The following is a 12,922-nucleotide window of genomic DNA, read 5'->3' on the forward strand; positions in this document are numbered from 1 at the left end:
TTTTTTTTTTTCCATCGCGTTTTCCTTCGGTCGAGCCGACCGCGTCTGTGTTCTAAAGGGGACTTTGAATAACGTAATTGAAAGAAGTTTAATTAAAAAATAGAATAAAATAATAAATATAATTTTAAAAATGGAATTTCGGGGAATAATTTAGTTTCGGAAAGGTGAAGTTTAAAAATGATTAGGTGGCTCACCTCATTAAAAATGCTAATAAAACTCGACGCTTTTCTTTATTTCTTCCCAAGAGAATCGTTGGTATCGCCGCATTAGGAGCGATGATCTTTGATTGCATATCTGCGGAAAGCCTGACGCGCACGCGCGACCAAGTCTTCCGAAACCCCAAAATACTTTCTGCCAAGAAAATTTCGGCCATATCTTCCGCTCCTCGTGCGATACTCGTTCGGCTACGCGATTACGTATCCAATCCCAATGAATTATGAACGCCGCGTCCGCGATGAATCGATTCCAAGATAATTGAACTCGCCTCTCCCGCAACTTTCCAACTATCGAGGTTATATAAATATTACTTTAAAAACGGCTCTATAATAAGTCCCGTTAATACAGGGTGTCAGAAAAATGTTGACCACCTTGAAAGAGGTAGCTCGGGAGGTGATTTGAAACAACTTTTTCCTTAGCGAAAATATTGTCCGAGGCTTCGTTGAGGAGATATTAACGGAAAACACTGACCAATCAGAGCGCGAGGCGGCCGAGCGCTCCGACCAATCAGAGCGCGCGGATACCGTTAGAGCGACTGCGCGTCCGCGCTCATGCGCTACTGCGAGCGCTCCATCGGCATACTCGCGCTCTGATTGGTCAGTGTTTTTCGTTAATATCTCCTCAACGAAGCCTCTGACAACATTTTCGCTAAGGAAAAAGTTGTTTCAAATCACCTCCGCTCTATATATATAGGGTGTCCGAAAAACGTTATAACACATTGAAAGAGGTGGTTCGGGAGCTGATTTGAAACAACTTTTTCCTTAGCGAAAATGTTGTCCGATGCTTCGTTGAGGAGATATTAACGGAAAACACTGACCAATCAACGGGCGCTCCATTGGCATACTCGCGCCCTGATTGGTCCGTGGTTTTCTGTTAATATCTCCTCAACGAAGCCTCTGACAACATTTTCGCTAAGGAAAAAATTGTTTCAAGGCACCTCCTGAACCACCACTTTCAAAGTGTTACAACATTTTTCGGACACCCTGTATTGCGTAATACTAATCTTACGAAAATAAGAATGATTATTAAATTCACCAAGGAAAATTTTTAAATAATTTCAGAAATTAAAAGACATGCATTTTCAAATATTTTGTATGAATCTAACGAAAATAAAAATGATTATTAAATTCACCAAGGAAAATAAACCGAGGAATTATTTACAAATAATTATGCAATTTAAAGTAGAAAGGGGGTCAATGTGAGCGGAGAAACTTGTTATTTTTTTTTAAATTTTATAGAATCGATGTTCTGTATACTGGAATCTCTTGACATAACGATAGATTTCTCCCCCGATACAGCGACACGAATAATCCCCCCCATTGTTTATCTTTAATTATCGCGAACGACCCGACGACCCGCTTGTCTAGCGCCTCGGTAAACAAAAGTCGGTCGGCCATCGAGAGGACAGCAATGAAAAATCAAATTTAAATATTTCTAAACGTAAACTAATAAGAATAACTACTAAATGGATTGGCGATGCTTTTCCGGTGAAAATGAACCCAAACACGTCCCGAGTCGGAGCGTGTTCGAAGATACTTGATTTTGAAAAATTCATAGCTCTGTTAATAATCAACATTTTGGATTGAAACTTTTTTCCCTTGTAGATCTCATCGAACTCTACAGAAAATATTTACAAGGTTTTTTTCTAAAGTGAAGACACGATTTTTAAAAAATAGGAGAATTCATTTTTTTCAAGAACTGAGTAGAGGGTTAGGTAACCGAATTTTTAAAAATTTATAATTCTTTTAATAATGAACATTTTGGATTGAAACTTTTCCCCTCTTACAGATCTCATCGAACTCTACAGAAAATATATACAAAGTTTTTTTCTAAAGTGAAAACACGATATTTTAAAAATGAAAAACAGATATTTTGAAGAATTTGCATTGTCTCACAAATTGCAGCTTGAAGCATGATTAATTTTTATTTTTGAAACTGAACGTCGAATGGACAAACTGTTAATATAAAAAAAAGTTTCATTTTATCATTCTTTATATGGTGATATTTTTAAAAAGAAACTGTACACGTACATATAGTATACATATAGTGTATCGCAGCTACACTCAAGAATAACAAAATGGCGTCTACTAGCGTCCACAGTTCGAAACTAAAATATTTCGATAGAATGTACGAACAATCAAAATTTCTGACACAAATCCGTAGTTTGATGCTATTTTCTACCCCCATACATAAACATAGATTTAAATTAGGTTGCCCATAAACCCTATTCGAACTATAGCATACCGTTGGAAGTCCAGCCTTCTGTTTATCTTATTTGCCATGGCACTTCCGCCAGTAGCCAGACTTTTCCTAAGGTAAATATTGAATCATTTTAGATACTCTAGGAAAACAAGTTACTCAGCGTACCACGCTTTCCAATTCAAGGTTTCACATCCCAAAAACCTCCGACTCGGTCGGTAACCAAGGACGCGGCCATCTTCAACCCCACCAAATATCTAAGATATAAAAATGATAAAAATCCCAAGAAATTCGTACGTAGCCCTCGAATCAATCTCTTGTCGAGTCGACATTTAATAACCGGAAGTTGTAATTAAGAACATTTCGAAAAATATTCTATTACCAATTTACAACAATTCTACAATTACACAAAATAAAAATGTCCAAGAAGTGTTACTTTGAATCGTTGTAAATTAAAAATTGCCTACACACGGCTACTTAACGCGAACAAACATAAAAGTGATCGCATCGGCGGACCACACTAAAAATAAAAACTATGTACGATACGGTTATCAGTCGATACCAGTTTAAACAGCTTTCCAACGAAACGCGACGTCCTCTGACGTCGGGCCAGTTAACGCGTGCATTTAATTCGACGTTCCCTAATTTTGACGCGCGTTCAGCTATATAGCGAAATTAATTTTATTGCCGCGAATTAACGCAATTAATTTAACTTTATTACCCGTGAGCCGCGCCGCGACGTGACGTCAAACACGAGGAACGCGATACTAATTTCTCGTGTCGGCAATTTATTGTCGCGGCCGAACTTGGGTTAAGATACGAAAACATCTTCGTAGAGACTCGTTTTGTATTATCGTCTATAACGTCTCGATTCCTCGAAGCTTTCTGTAGGACATAACCTATTTAAGACCACGTTATCGAGGTAAGAGTGTCGCGAGAGATTCCTCGCGCGTTTGATTTTTCAGATGACTCCCGTGGCGCCATCTTGCGCAGAAACTCGTTACTTCTTGCAACAGTAAGAAACAAAAGTAAGCGAAATAGGTGAAAGTGTAGATCAGTCGGTATGGCAGAGAGTGGTAAGAAGCGAAGACGACCGATCGGTTCGGGGACAAGATATACAAAAATTTTTGTTAAATTTAAGTAGGATATCTATGATAATATGATGACAAGTGAGATCTAGGTTAAACTTTCGTCTATTCTTTAGTTTGTTAAAATTGTTTAAATTCACGTGCAATTCAGTGACGATCCTCGTTTCTTACAAATCTTTCATCTTGTTTACGTATGGGGTCATATTTGAATATTTCGTTACGGAGTTTTCGAGCGACCCTGTATAATAACAAATACAGGGCGTGTCAAAAGTGTTGGAGGTCCTTGAAAAGGATGGTTCAGGGGGTGATTTGAAACAACTTTTTCCTTAGCGAAAATGTTGTCCGAGACGTCGTTGAGGAGATATTAACGGAAAACATTGACCAATCACAACGCGCGTATACCGTTGGAGCGTTCTGATTGGTCGGGGTTTTCTATTAATATCTCCGTAACGAAGCCTCGGACAACATTTTCGCTAAGGAAAAAGTTGTCTCAAATCACCTCCCGAACCACCTTTTTCAGAGTGTTACAACATTTTTCGGACACCCTGTATATATAAAGTGGAGGTCATTTGAAACAACTTTTTCCTTAGCGAAAATGTTGTCCGAGGCTTCGTTGAGGAGATATTAACGAAAAACACTGACCAATCAGCGGGCGCTCCATTGGCATACTCGTGCTCTGATTGGTCGGGGAGCGCGACCGCCTCGCGCTCTGATTGGTCAGTGTTTGTCCGTTAATAACTCCTCAACGAAGGCTCGGACAACATTTTCGCTAAGGAAGAAGTTGTTTCAAATCACCTCCCGAATCACCTCTTTCAAGGTGTTACAACATTTTTGGGACACACTGTATATTGTTAAAATTAATGAATATTGGTGTGTAATATCGTGACAGTAATAAGTAATTAATTATATCTGCTTACGGAGTTTATATATAAGAAGATATAATTAATTAGACCTATTGGTAGAAAAATCAATAAAGTTAACGGTGAAAAGTATTTATATAAATACTTGAAATAATATAAAAGTGACGTCTTTTTAGCGTTAACTTGATTTATCAATTTTTAGATAAATACGATATTGTATTTATCGGAAAAATTAATGAATGATTATATATAATATTAAAATAGTGTTAACTAAATTACATCTCGTTGCTGAATTCATATACGTGTACATATAAGAAGATAAAATTAATTAGATTCAAAGGTTGAAGATAGTTGGCAGAGTTTTATTGCATAGGTGACAAAGTTCGATGCAATTACGCGAATACGTATAACTATCTCGTAGCCGTCGGCGTCGATGAAGGGGAAACCGCGTGGTTTCGTTCGTAGGGTTTCGTTTGTCCACGGATAGCGATGGCCTTTGGGTCCGCTCCTCGCGCTTTTATTCCTCCGTATACTCTGTCGGCTATTTTTAAGCAGTCGTTCATCACGCACCCAGTCTTTGATCCGACGGTTACTGGGCTTCGTCAAAGCGATTTCCCCGCAGGTGCTGCGCGCTCGATCGAAATACGACCGTCGAATCTCTTATCTCGTATGCACCCGTGTCCCGTTACTTTACAATGCGACTAGAGGCGATTGGGAAGGGGGTCATTTTTCAACTCTCACCCTGTACAGGGTGTCCCAAAAATGTTGTAACAGCTTGAAAGGGATGGTTCGGGAGATGATTTGAAACAACTTTTTCCTTAGCGAAAATGTTGTCCGAGGCTTCGTTGAGGAGATATTAACGGAAAACACTGACCAATCAGAGCGCGAGTATGCCGATGGAGCGCTCGCGGTAGCGTATGGGCGCGGCCGCCTAGCGCGTAGCCACGCCCACTGCTGGCGCTCCACCGGCATACTCGCGCTCTGATTGGTCGGTGTTTTCCGTTAATATCTCCTGAACGAAGCCTCGGACAAGATTTTCGCTAAGGAAAAAGTTGTTTCAAATCACCTCCCCAACCACCCCTTTCAAGGTGTTACAACATTTCTCGGACACCCTGTATATCTTCTTGCTGAATTTAATCCTGACGCAGCCTAATGTAAAATGTAAAAATGTAAGATTTATTAAACAAATAACACTAGACTGCTTTGACCCGTTCAAGTTCCTAGTTTCGACCTGGTTCTTCCCACGCAACGGGCAAATCAAGGAGAACCGATTCGAATCTCCCGCCATCTTGTTTGCCCGCGATTCCAACACAACGCGACGGCAACGAATTGAAACCGATGCACGCGAATACATGAAAGCTTCGCAAGCAGAAAGCAAAGCAACTGGTTGCCCGTTCGAATGCGTTCGACGATGCGATTAACAGCCACGATTACAACATCCAATCGTGGCATCCGGTCGTATTAACATATTAGATTAGATTAGACTGATTTGGAAGTGAATCGAGGCATTCACAGCTCACGCATTCGCGACCTCGTCAATTTTCAAAGAATACACATCTTCTTAAAAACGATTAGAAACGTTCCAACTCGCTAGAATTACGTACACCCTTTACGTGAAGACGAATCGTTGATACTTTTCATCAAATCCACGGCTGTATGGAACGATAAACAATATGTTCTCGTTTAGAACAGTAACCTGAATAGTATAACCTGAACAGTAACCGCCAAATACTCGGCGGGACAATATGGCGGATCTTGTCATTTCGAACGACTACAAGAGGAACGTTGACTGATAAATCGCTAGCATCGTAACGTGTACATCGACATGTCTAAAAGATTCAAACGACGAAATGTGCTTTCCACGGGCGATAACGATTTTCCCTGGTGCCATGGAATTTCAAAAATGAAATGACGGTAACCAGATCGTGACCAAGTGCGGCGTCACTCACCGATGGTGTTCCAGAATGCTTCCCATGACCACAGCATGCACCCAGCTTCCTTCCACTCTTCGTCGTCCTCTTCTTCTTCGCGGAGAAGACGGGTCCCGGTCACTTCACCACGGTTTCTTCATGAAAAAGTCCACCGATCTGTTCCGTCGAATGTCGCAACTAAGAATACGTTCACCCACCGACTGCCGCGCGTCGACTGACTGACTCTCTCCGACAACCGCTCGGCGTGCTGCGCAGTGCCCTCGAAACGGTCCCACTGCGCAGCTCCTTGGGATCGTCCTACTTGGAGCCAAAATGGCGCGGGAATTTAATCGAAAAGGAGAATCAACAACGGGAAATTGAAATAGATTTTAACGAATCAAAATTCCGGGACAATAGGGTTAAATTATTTGTAAAAAATTGATAATAAAGGCTTCTTTTAACCTCTCAGGTACGGCTGTATTTGGAGCGAGTCTCTTCATCTGTTCGGAAAGATGACTTCCCGGAAGCCACTACACTGTGTCCAAAAAATGCTGGAGGTCCTTGAAAGGGATGGTTCACGGGGTGATTTGAAACAACTTTTTCCTTAACGAAAATGTTGTTCGAGGCTTCGTTGAGGAGATATTAATAGAAAGCCCCGGACCAATCACAGCGCGAGAAGGCCGCGCTCGCCGACCAATCAGAGCGCGAGTATGTCGGTGGAGCGCTCGCGGTAGCGTTTGTATCCATGCAAAGTAGCGGGAAATTTAAAAAAGGTAAACCAGAGACAGTGCAGTTTCTCCAGTATACCTTCTGAAAAGTATACCCATAAAAAACTACAAGAAAACAGAAAAAGATGTAAAATTGAAATTAGCTGTCAGATGATTTTCCTAGATTTCCGCGGCCTGGAAGTCAAATGCTTGGCGTGGCCAGGCAAGGCATTATAGATCATCAATATACTTCCTCTCTCACAGACTTTCAGATAATTTGTCCATTTAAAACTCTGACAATATGAGTACACTTTCATTATTTTGCGTTTTAAAATAATTCTTATTCACCGACACCTTGACCTTGCCTGGCCACGCCAAGCATTTGACTTCCAGGCCGCGGAAATCTAGCTAAATCATCTGGCAGCTCATTTCGATTTCACATCTTTTTCTATTTTTTTGTAGTTTTTTTATGGGGATCTTTTATTTTTTGTAACTCCTTGAGTCCTCCACTGTTTCATGTACTTGACGTAATTTTTTTACTTTTTTGAAGTTTTTTTTATCGGATCTGACTTCTTTTTACAAATAATTTATTATATACAATCTATTTTAAATTTATAAAAATAAAATTGCTATTTCTGTAGACTCTACATAAGAAGTCTAAATTATTATTTGTTTCTTTAATTGAATAGAGTAAAATAAAGGGAGAGGGGATAACAAAAGCGAATATGTGTATATATTTCATATAATTGATTAATTATAAACACTTATTCGTTCAACTTACAAATAATTATGTATATCTGCAATTTTGTTTCTACCTGCAAGAAATTTTAATGTTAATGATGAAATGAGAAAATGAATCCATTTCTATAAGCTCTACATAAAAAGTCTAAATTAAAAACACTTTAGTGGTATGGATCTATTCTGTATGAATAAAGGCACCTAACAATTAAGATTTTGATCACTTACCTAGTACTGAAAATGGATAAACATTTCACAACAGCTGCTGACATTTGTTAACGAATAACCTCCACGTCTGTGGTTCCCTTCATTTGTACAAGCTCTGCATAAAAAGCTTAAGTTCAAAACACTTTGGTGGGATGGATCTATAATAAAAACAGTTTTCTGTATGAATAAAAGTGTCTCGCAATTCAGATTTTGACAACTTACCTTGTAGTCAAGATTGGTCAACACTTTACAACACTGGCTGCAATTTGTTATTAAACCCTACATAAAAAGTCTAAATTGAAAACATTTTGGTGATATAAATATAATTAATAATGCAATAGTGTAAAAACTTTTGACACTCGGCAGGTTATGAATGATGACATCAGCTTCGACTCTCAATGCTCGATGGCCGACCAGCCCAATGAACTAGAGTTATAGAAAACAAAATCCAAGATGGCCACTGCTCACTGAGCCGCTTCGTGAGCGACTGGGAGCGAACCAGAGAGCGAATTAGTGATGGGCCAAACCGCAGGCTTCCAATAAATCTGAAGTTTGCCGATATGTTTGTCTCGTTTTTGGAAAATGTTCAAAAGAGGAAACGAGACAACATGTCGGCAAACTTCAGATTTATTCGAAGCCTAATAGTAACGCTTCTACCAACTTAAATCTAATTGTAGGGGACGCATAAGTTGGCGTTGGCAGTGCTGCCACCATTGAACTATACAGAGTGTCCGAAAAATGTTGTAAAACCTTGAAAGAAGTGGTTCGGGAGGTGATTTGAAACAACTTTTTAGTTTAGCAAAAATGTTGTCTGAGACTTAGTTAAAGAGATATTAAGAGAAAACGTCGACCAATCAGAGCGCGCGTACGCCGTTGGAGCGGCCGCAGTAGCGAAAACCACGGCCGCTCTCCACCGGCATACTCACGCTCTGATTGGTCGGCAAGGACGGCCTCCTCGCGGTCTGATTGGTCAGTGTTTTCTGTTAATATCTCCTCAACGAAGCCTCGGACAAGATTTTCGCTAAGGAAAAAGTTGTTTCAAATCACCTCCAGAAACACCCCTTTCAAGGTGTTACAACGTTTTTGGGACACCCTGCATACCTGCTAGTTCTATGGTTCCCTTCACACGAAAGTTTATCAATTACCTAGACTCGGTTATATATACTCGATCGAGTCGTAAATGAAAAATATACGAAACATGGCATGTTAAATATACGGTACATTAAGTATTAATACATGGTATACTTTTGATAAGATCGATAAGAACGTTATTTGCCTTTGATCATCGATAGAATATTTTTTAGATGGGAGTACACTTGCGTGCGCAGAAATTGAACCGACGCTATCGATTCGAACCTTGTCGCGATAGGAGACACCCATTTCGATCGATATTTGTACATTCGAAAGGCCAATCGCACGCATTACGTGTTTTTTTATACCCCAAAAATTATGCAACATCTTTCGCAACGCGAATCGATTTGTCTCGTTACGGACGTGCGTCTGTTTATTTAAATTTTTAGGCTAGAAAAGTTCATCAAAAATTACGTAATTAAGAGAAAAGGGTGTACCGCGATTAATCTTGATGTCGAATCGAAAGTTTGATCGATGAAAGGATCTTTCAAAGAATCTATCATTGTCGGGAGCTTGTTTTGACCAGCGCGGTATGACGTCAGAGATGATAGGCAGTGTTCCCAGATGAGCCGAGATTTTTCGCGCATACGCGGTCCGATGACGTCGGCGCCAGGGACGTATCTAGGGAGACATTTCCAGGCGTGGATCTTGACAAACGAGGGGGTGAAATAAAACAGTAGGTTGAAAGAATTTTAACTATGTCTCTAACCGTGTTTATTGTTATAGTAAAAATGTTATAGTCAAGATTTTGTTGAAATAAGGTTTCCCAATTTACAATTCTTTATCTTAACAGTTGTTTCAAATTTAGAAGCTTCTTCAAATTTGAAAGGAAAATATTTGCATTTTTTCAGTTCGAACAAACAGAATAATTAATTTTGAAACAGATGATACATTTTTCTCGAATGTTTTTATACTATGAGGCCTGATAACTTCATTTAGTGGTAATTTATTTTATATGATTTAGTATCGCGTATTTTTTTGTTCATAAACATCTCTCGTTAATAAATATTCATACAAGTACGCGAAATACTAAATTCCAAAATTTCTTTTATATATATAAATAACATACAAAAATGCATAGAAAATATATATAAAAGAAATTTTGGAATTTGGTTTCGCGTATATATATAATATAATATAATAATATAATATATATATATACATAACAAAATTTTGGAATAAACATTAACATGATGGTACTTTAGAATTGCATACTTAAAATTTCATTTGAAAAATGTTGCGCATTTGAACCCTTATTTTTCGCTTGTGCGAAATAATTTTTTAAAAATTCATGAAAAATGAATCGGAAAACTATATACCATATATACAGGATGTCCGAAAAACGTTGTAAAACCTTGAAAGAGGTGGTTCGGGAGGTGATTTGAAACAACTTTTTCCTTAGCGAAAATATTGTACGAGGCTTCGTTGGGAAGATATTAACGGAAAACACTGTCCAATCAGCGGCCGCTCCATTGGCATACTCGCGCTCTGATTGGTCAGAGAGCGCGTAGCGAACGCTACCGCGAGCGCTCCGCCAGTATACTCGCGCTCTGATTGGTCAGTGTTTTCCGTTAATATCACCATAACGAAGCCTCGGACAAGATTTTCGCTAAGGAAAAAGTTGTTTCAAATCACCTCCCGAACCACCCCTTTCAAGGCGTTACAACATTTTTCGGACATCCTGTATGTATGTATATTCAGTTCCATAAGTATCCGTAGCTTCTATTAAAGAAACTCGGCTAAATGAAACGATACCATACATTCATTTATAAAAATGAAAGGAATTATTTAATGTAGACAATTTCTGTAATAGGTAGTAGGAATAGTAACGGGACCGAGTGTAGGGTCTCGAATTCATAATCCCGGAAGTTTTCGGCCAATTGTAAGAATCGAAAATGCCGGGCGTCCAATGCGCCCGTTTCAGCGCGCGCTGGGTCCGGCACTGCGGTGCGACTCGGTTGCGCGTGCGCGAGAAGCGCCGACCTATCTGAGAAGAGTGACGTTAGGCCGTGTTCGCGTTGGCGGAGGAGGGTCGGGATTGGCTGTTAGAAGTGATTGGTCCGGCGAGGGAGTAGGAGGGTCCCCGGGGTCGCCATATTTGCTGGCCGTGCGATCGTTCTGTCGTCGCCGTGAGAGCTGAGCTGTCGTCCGCCCAGCTGAGACGTGTTAACGCGCGCGCGAGACAGGGCTCTCCTCGGCTCTATCTAGTCGCGATATTGGAGGACGGGACCGCCGCGGGGCCAATTACGAAATCGATAGACAGTCGGAGGGAACCGGATCGGAACCGGCAGGCACGTCGCGTATATATTTTTCTTTCTCGGTTTCGGTCTCGTTCACGCCAGTTCCCGCGGTCGGGTGTGCGCGCGTGTGTGTGCGTGCGTGACACGTTGTTCGACGGTGTCCGTCGAACCCGGAGGAACAGTCTCTAGGAGTGATAATAAGCACGGTCGTTGGACCGTAAGGTGCCGTGAGCTTGGAAAAAGTCGCGTGTGTGTGACAGCAGCGACGACAGTATGGCGGGACAGACGATAAACGACAGGTTGCTGGCAGCCAGACACAGCATCGCCGGGCAGGGCCTCGCGAAATCTGTCTGCAAAGCCACCACCGAGGAGCTCATAGGCCCCAAGAAAAAGCATCTCGACTGTAAGCCCACTCCCTACATCTTCCGTCTACCACCGAATCTCGTTAACCCTTCTCCGTTATTCTCACCGAATTCTTCCTCGTGTGATAAAACATTCGAGACCTATCCACTGATAGGTTCGTTGCCTATCGTCGGAACGATTATTCTGGCCACCTTGTTCGGCCGCGAAACGGTTTCTCCCACGTTCAGAGGCCGCTACGGAAAGTGAAACGTGTTCCCGACGCGAGCGCGCATTTCTTTTCGCGATCGACGATTTTCCAAGGTGCATGAACTTGCGAGCATTAGTCACGTTCGATGGCACGAGAAGCGAAACGCACCTTTCGTATGGTCATCGCGGTCGCTCGCTGTAACGGGTTACTTTCCATTTCGAGGCGTAACGGGAGGAAAGAGTACCTCGCCGAACGGACGAGAGCGCGTTTCCGTGGAAGCAGAGAAACGTTGAGAAATGTTGAGAAATGTTCGATCGGGGAAGGTGTCTGGAAAAGGGCGAAAAACGTTGGCCCGCGAACCGGGTCGTTCCTGTAAATCGATTTCAACTGTCTTCGTCGTTCGAGACTACCAGGAACCGTAACGACAGAGACGGGAAGAATCGTTGCGACGACAGACCGCGAATTAAAGCAGCTTACAGCGATTCCTTCGCCACGTTTACAATTTTATTTGATTTATTTTACCGGAATACCGATTTCTATCGAGAAGTTACCAATCGATCCCTTGTATCTGGCAATCGACTTACATAGTATACAGCCCAGCGAACGTTCCTTTAGGTTTTAGCCTTTCTTTCGAATTTTCGCTGGAACGTGGACAACGTCTGCACCCCGGAGAACTCGTATCGATTACATAGCAAAGCACCTGCCGTCGCGTTACATGTCGGTCATTGCAGTTACGTTAACGCGTATACACGTATTATCGATAATTGGAGAAATTTGTATCGATCGTAACTTTGAACATCGATATCGATTTCTGTTTAGACGATGTATCAATTTCGAAATTTTTCGAATCTTAAGTGCGAGAAAATATCGAAATTTTAGTGGAATTTTAATTACGACATAATAGAACACCATAAAACACCCTATATACCAGGAGCGCATTACAGATTCTCAGAGCCCTGAATAAAATTGAATTTAGTAATTCCTTATGTTTCGAGTACGAGAAAAAGTCGAAATTCGAATGAAATTTTAGGATATTTAAATTTTAATTATGTCATAGTGGAACACCTTAGGACACC

At 40.9% G+C, this 12,922-nt stretch overlaps 2 protein-coding genes and 1 long non-coding RNA gene across 42 annotated transcripts in view; 1 reads left to right on the forward strand and 2 right to left on the reverse strand.

Annotated features, from left to right (window-relative positions):
* LOC128896681 (plasma membrane calcium-transporting ATPase 3) overlaps positions 1-6,517 on the reverse strand; it is a 105,308-nt gene extending 98,791 nt beyond the window's left edge. For 14 of the 16 annotated variants that reach the window (XR_008462069.1, XR_008462068.1, XR_008462067.1 and 11 more), the window contains exon 1: positions 6,313-6,516. The gene's annotated coding sequence lies outside the window, so the exon portion shown is untranslated. Of the gene's footprint in view, positions 1-6,312 lie in introns of all 16 variants that reach the window. The other 2 variants (XM_054160050.1, XM_054160045.1) reach the window with 1 other exon arrangement.
* A 1,193-nt stretch (positions 6,518-7,710) lies between these two features.
* LOC128896705 (uncharacterized) lies at positions 7,711-8,560 on the reverse strand. 2 transcript variants are annotated; one of them, XR_008462076.1, is made up of 3 exons: positions 8,148-8,498; positions 7,947-8,083; positions 7,711-7,795 (listed from the first exon to the last, which is right to left on the reverse strand). It is a non-coding gene; the product is annotated as an uncharacterized LOC128896705 (long non-coding RNA). The 2 variants fall into 2 exon arrangements; XR_008462075.1 differs by having other exon boundaries at positions 7,711-8,083; positions 8,148-8,560.
* Positions 8,561-11,097: 2,537 nt separating this feature from the next.
* LOC128896683 (phosphatidylinositol-binding clathrin assembly protein LAP) overlaps positions 11,098-12,922 on the forward strand; it is a 36,141-nt gene continuing 34,316 nt past the window's right edge. For 12 of the 24 annotated variants that reach the window (XM_054160062.1, XM_054160073.1, XM_054160069.1 and 9 more), the window contains exon 1: positions 11,098-11,699. In XM_054160062.1, coding sequence (XP_054016037.1) covers positions 11,570-11,699 — 130 coding nt within the window. In that variant the 5' untranslated portion in view covers positions 11,098-11,569. The remainder of the gene's footprint in view (positions 11,700-12,922) is intronic. The other 12 variants (XM_054160075.1, XM_054160079.1, XM_054160080.1 and 9 more) reach the window with 2 other exon arrangements.

The sequence above is a fragment of the Hylaeus anthracinus genome, unplaced genomic scaffold (assembly GCF_026225885.1).
Source record: "Hylaeus anthracinus isolate JK02 unplaced genomic scaffold, UHH_iyHylAnth1.0_haploid 11978, whole genome shotgun sequence".
In the NCBI taxonomy this organism is placed as follows: domain Eukaryota; kingdom Metazoa; phylum Arthropoda; class Insecta; order Hymenoptera; family Colletidae; genus Hylaeus; species Hylaeus anthracinus.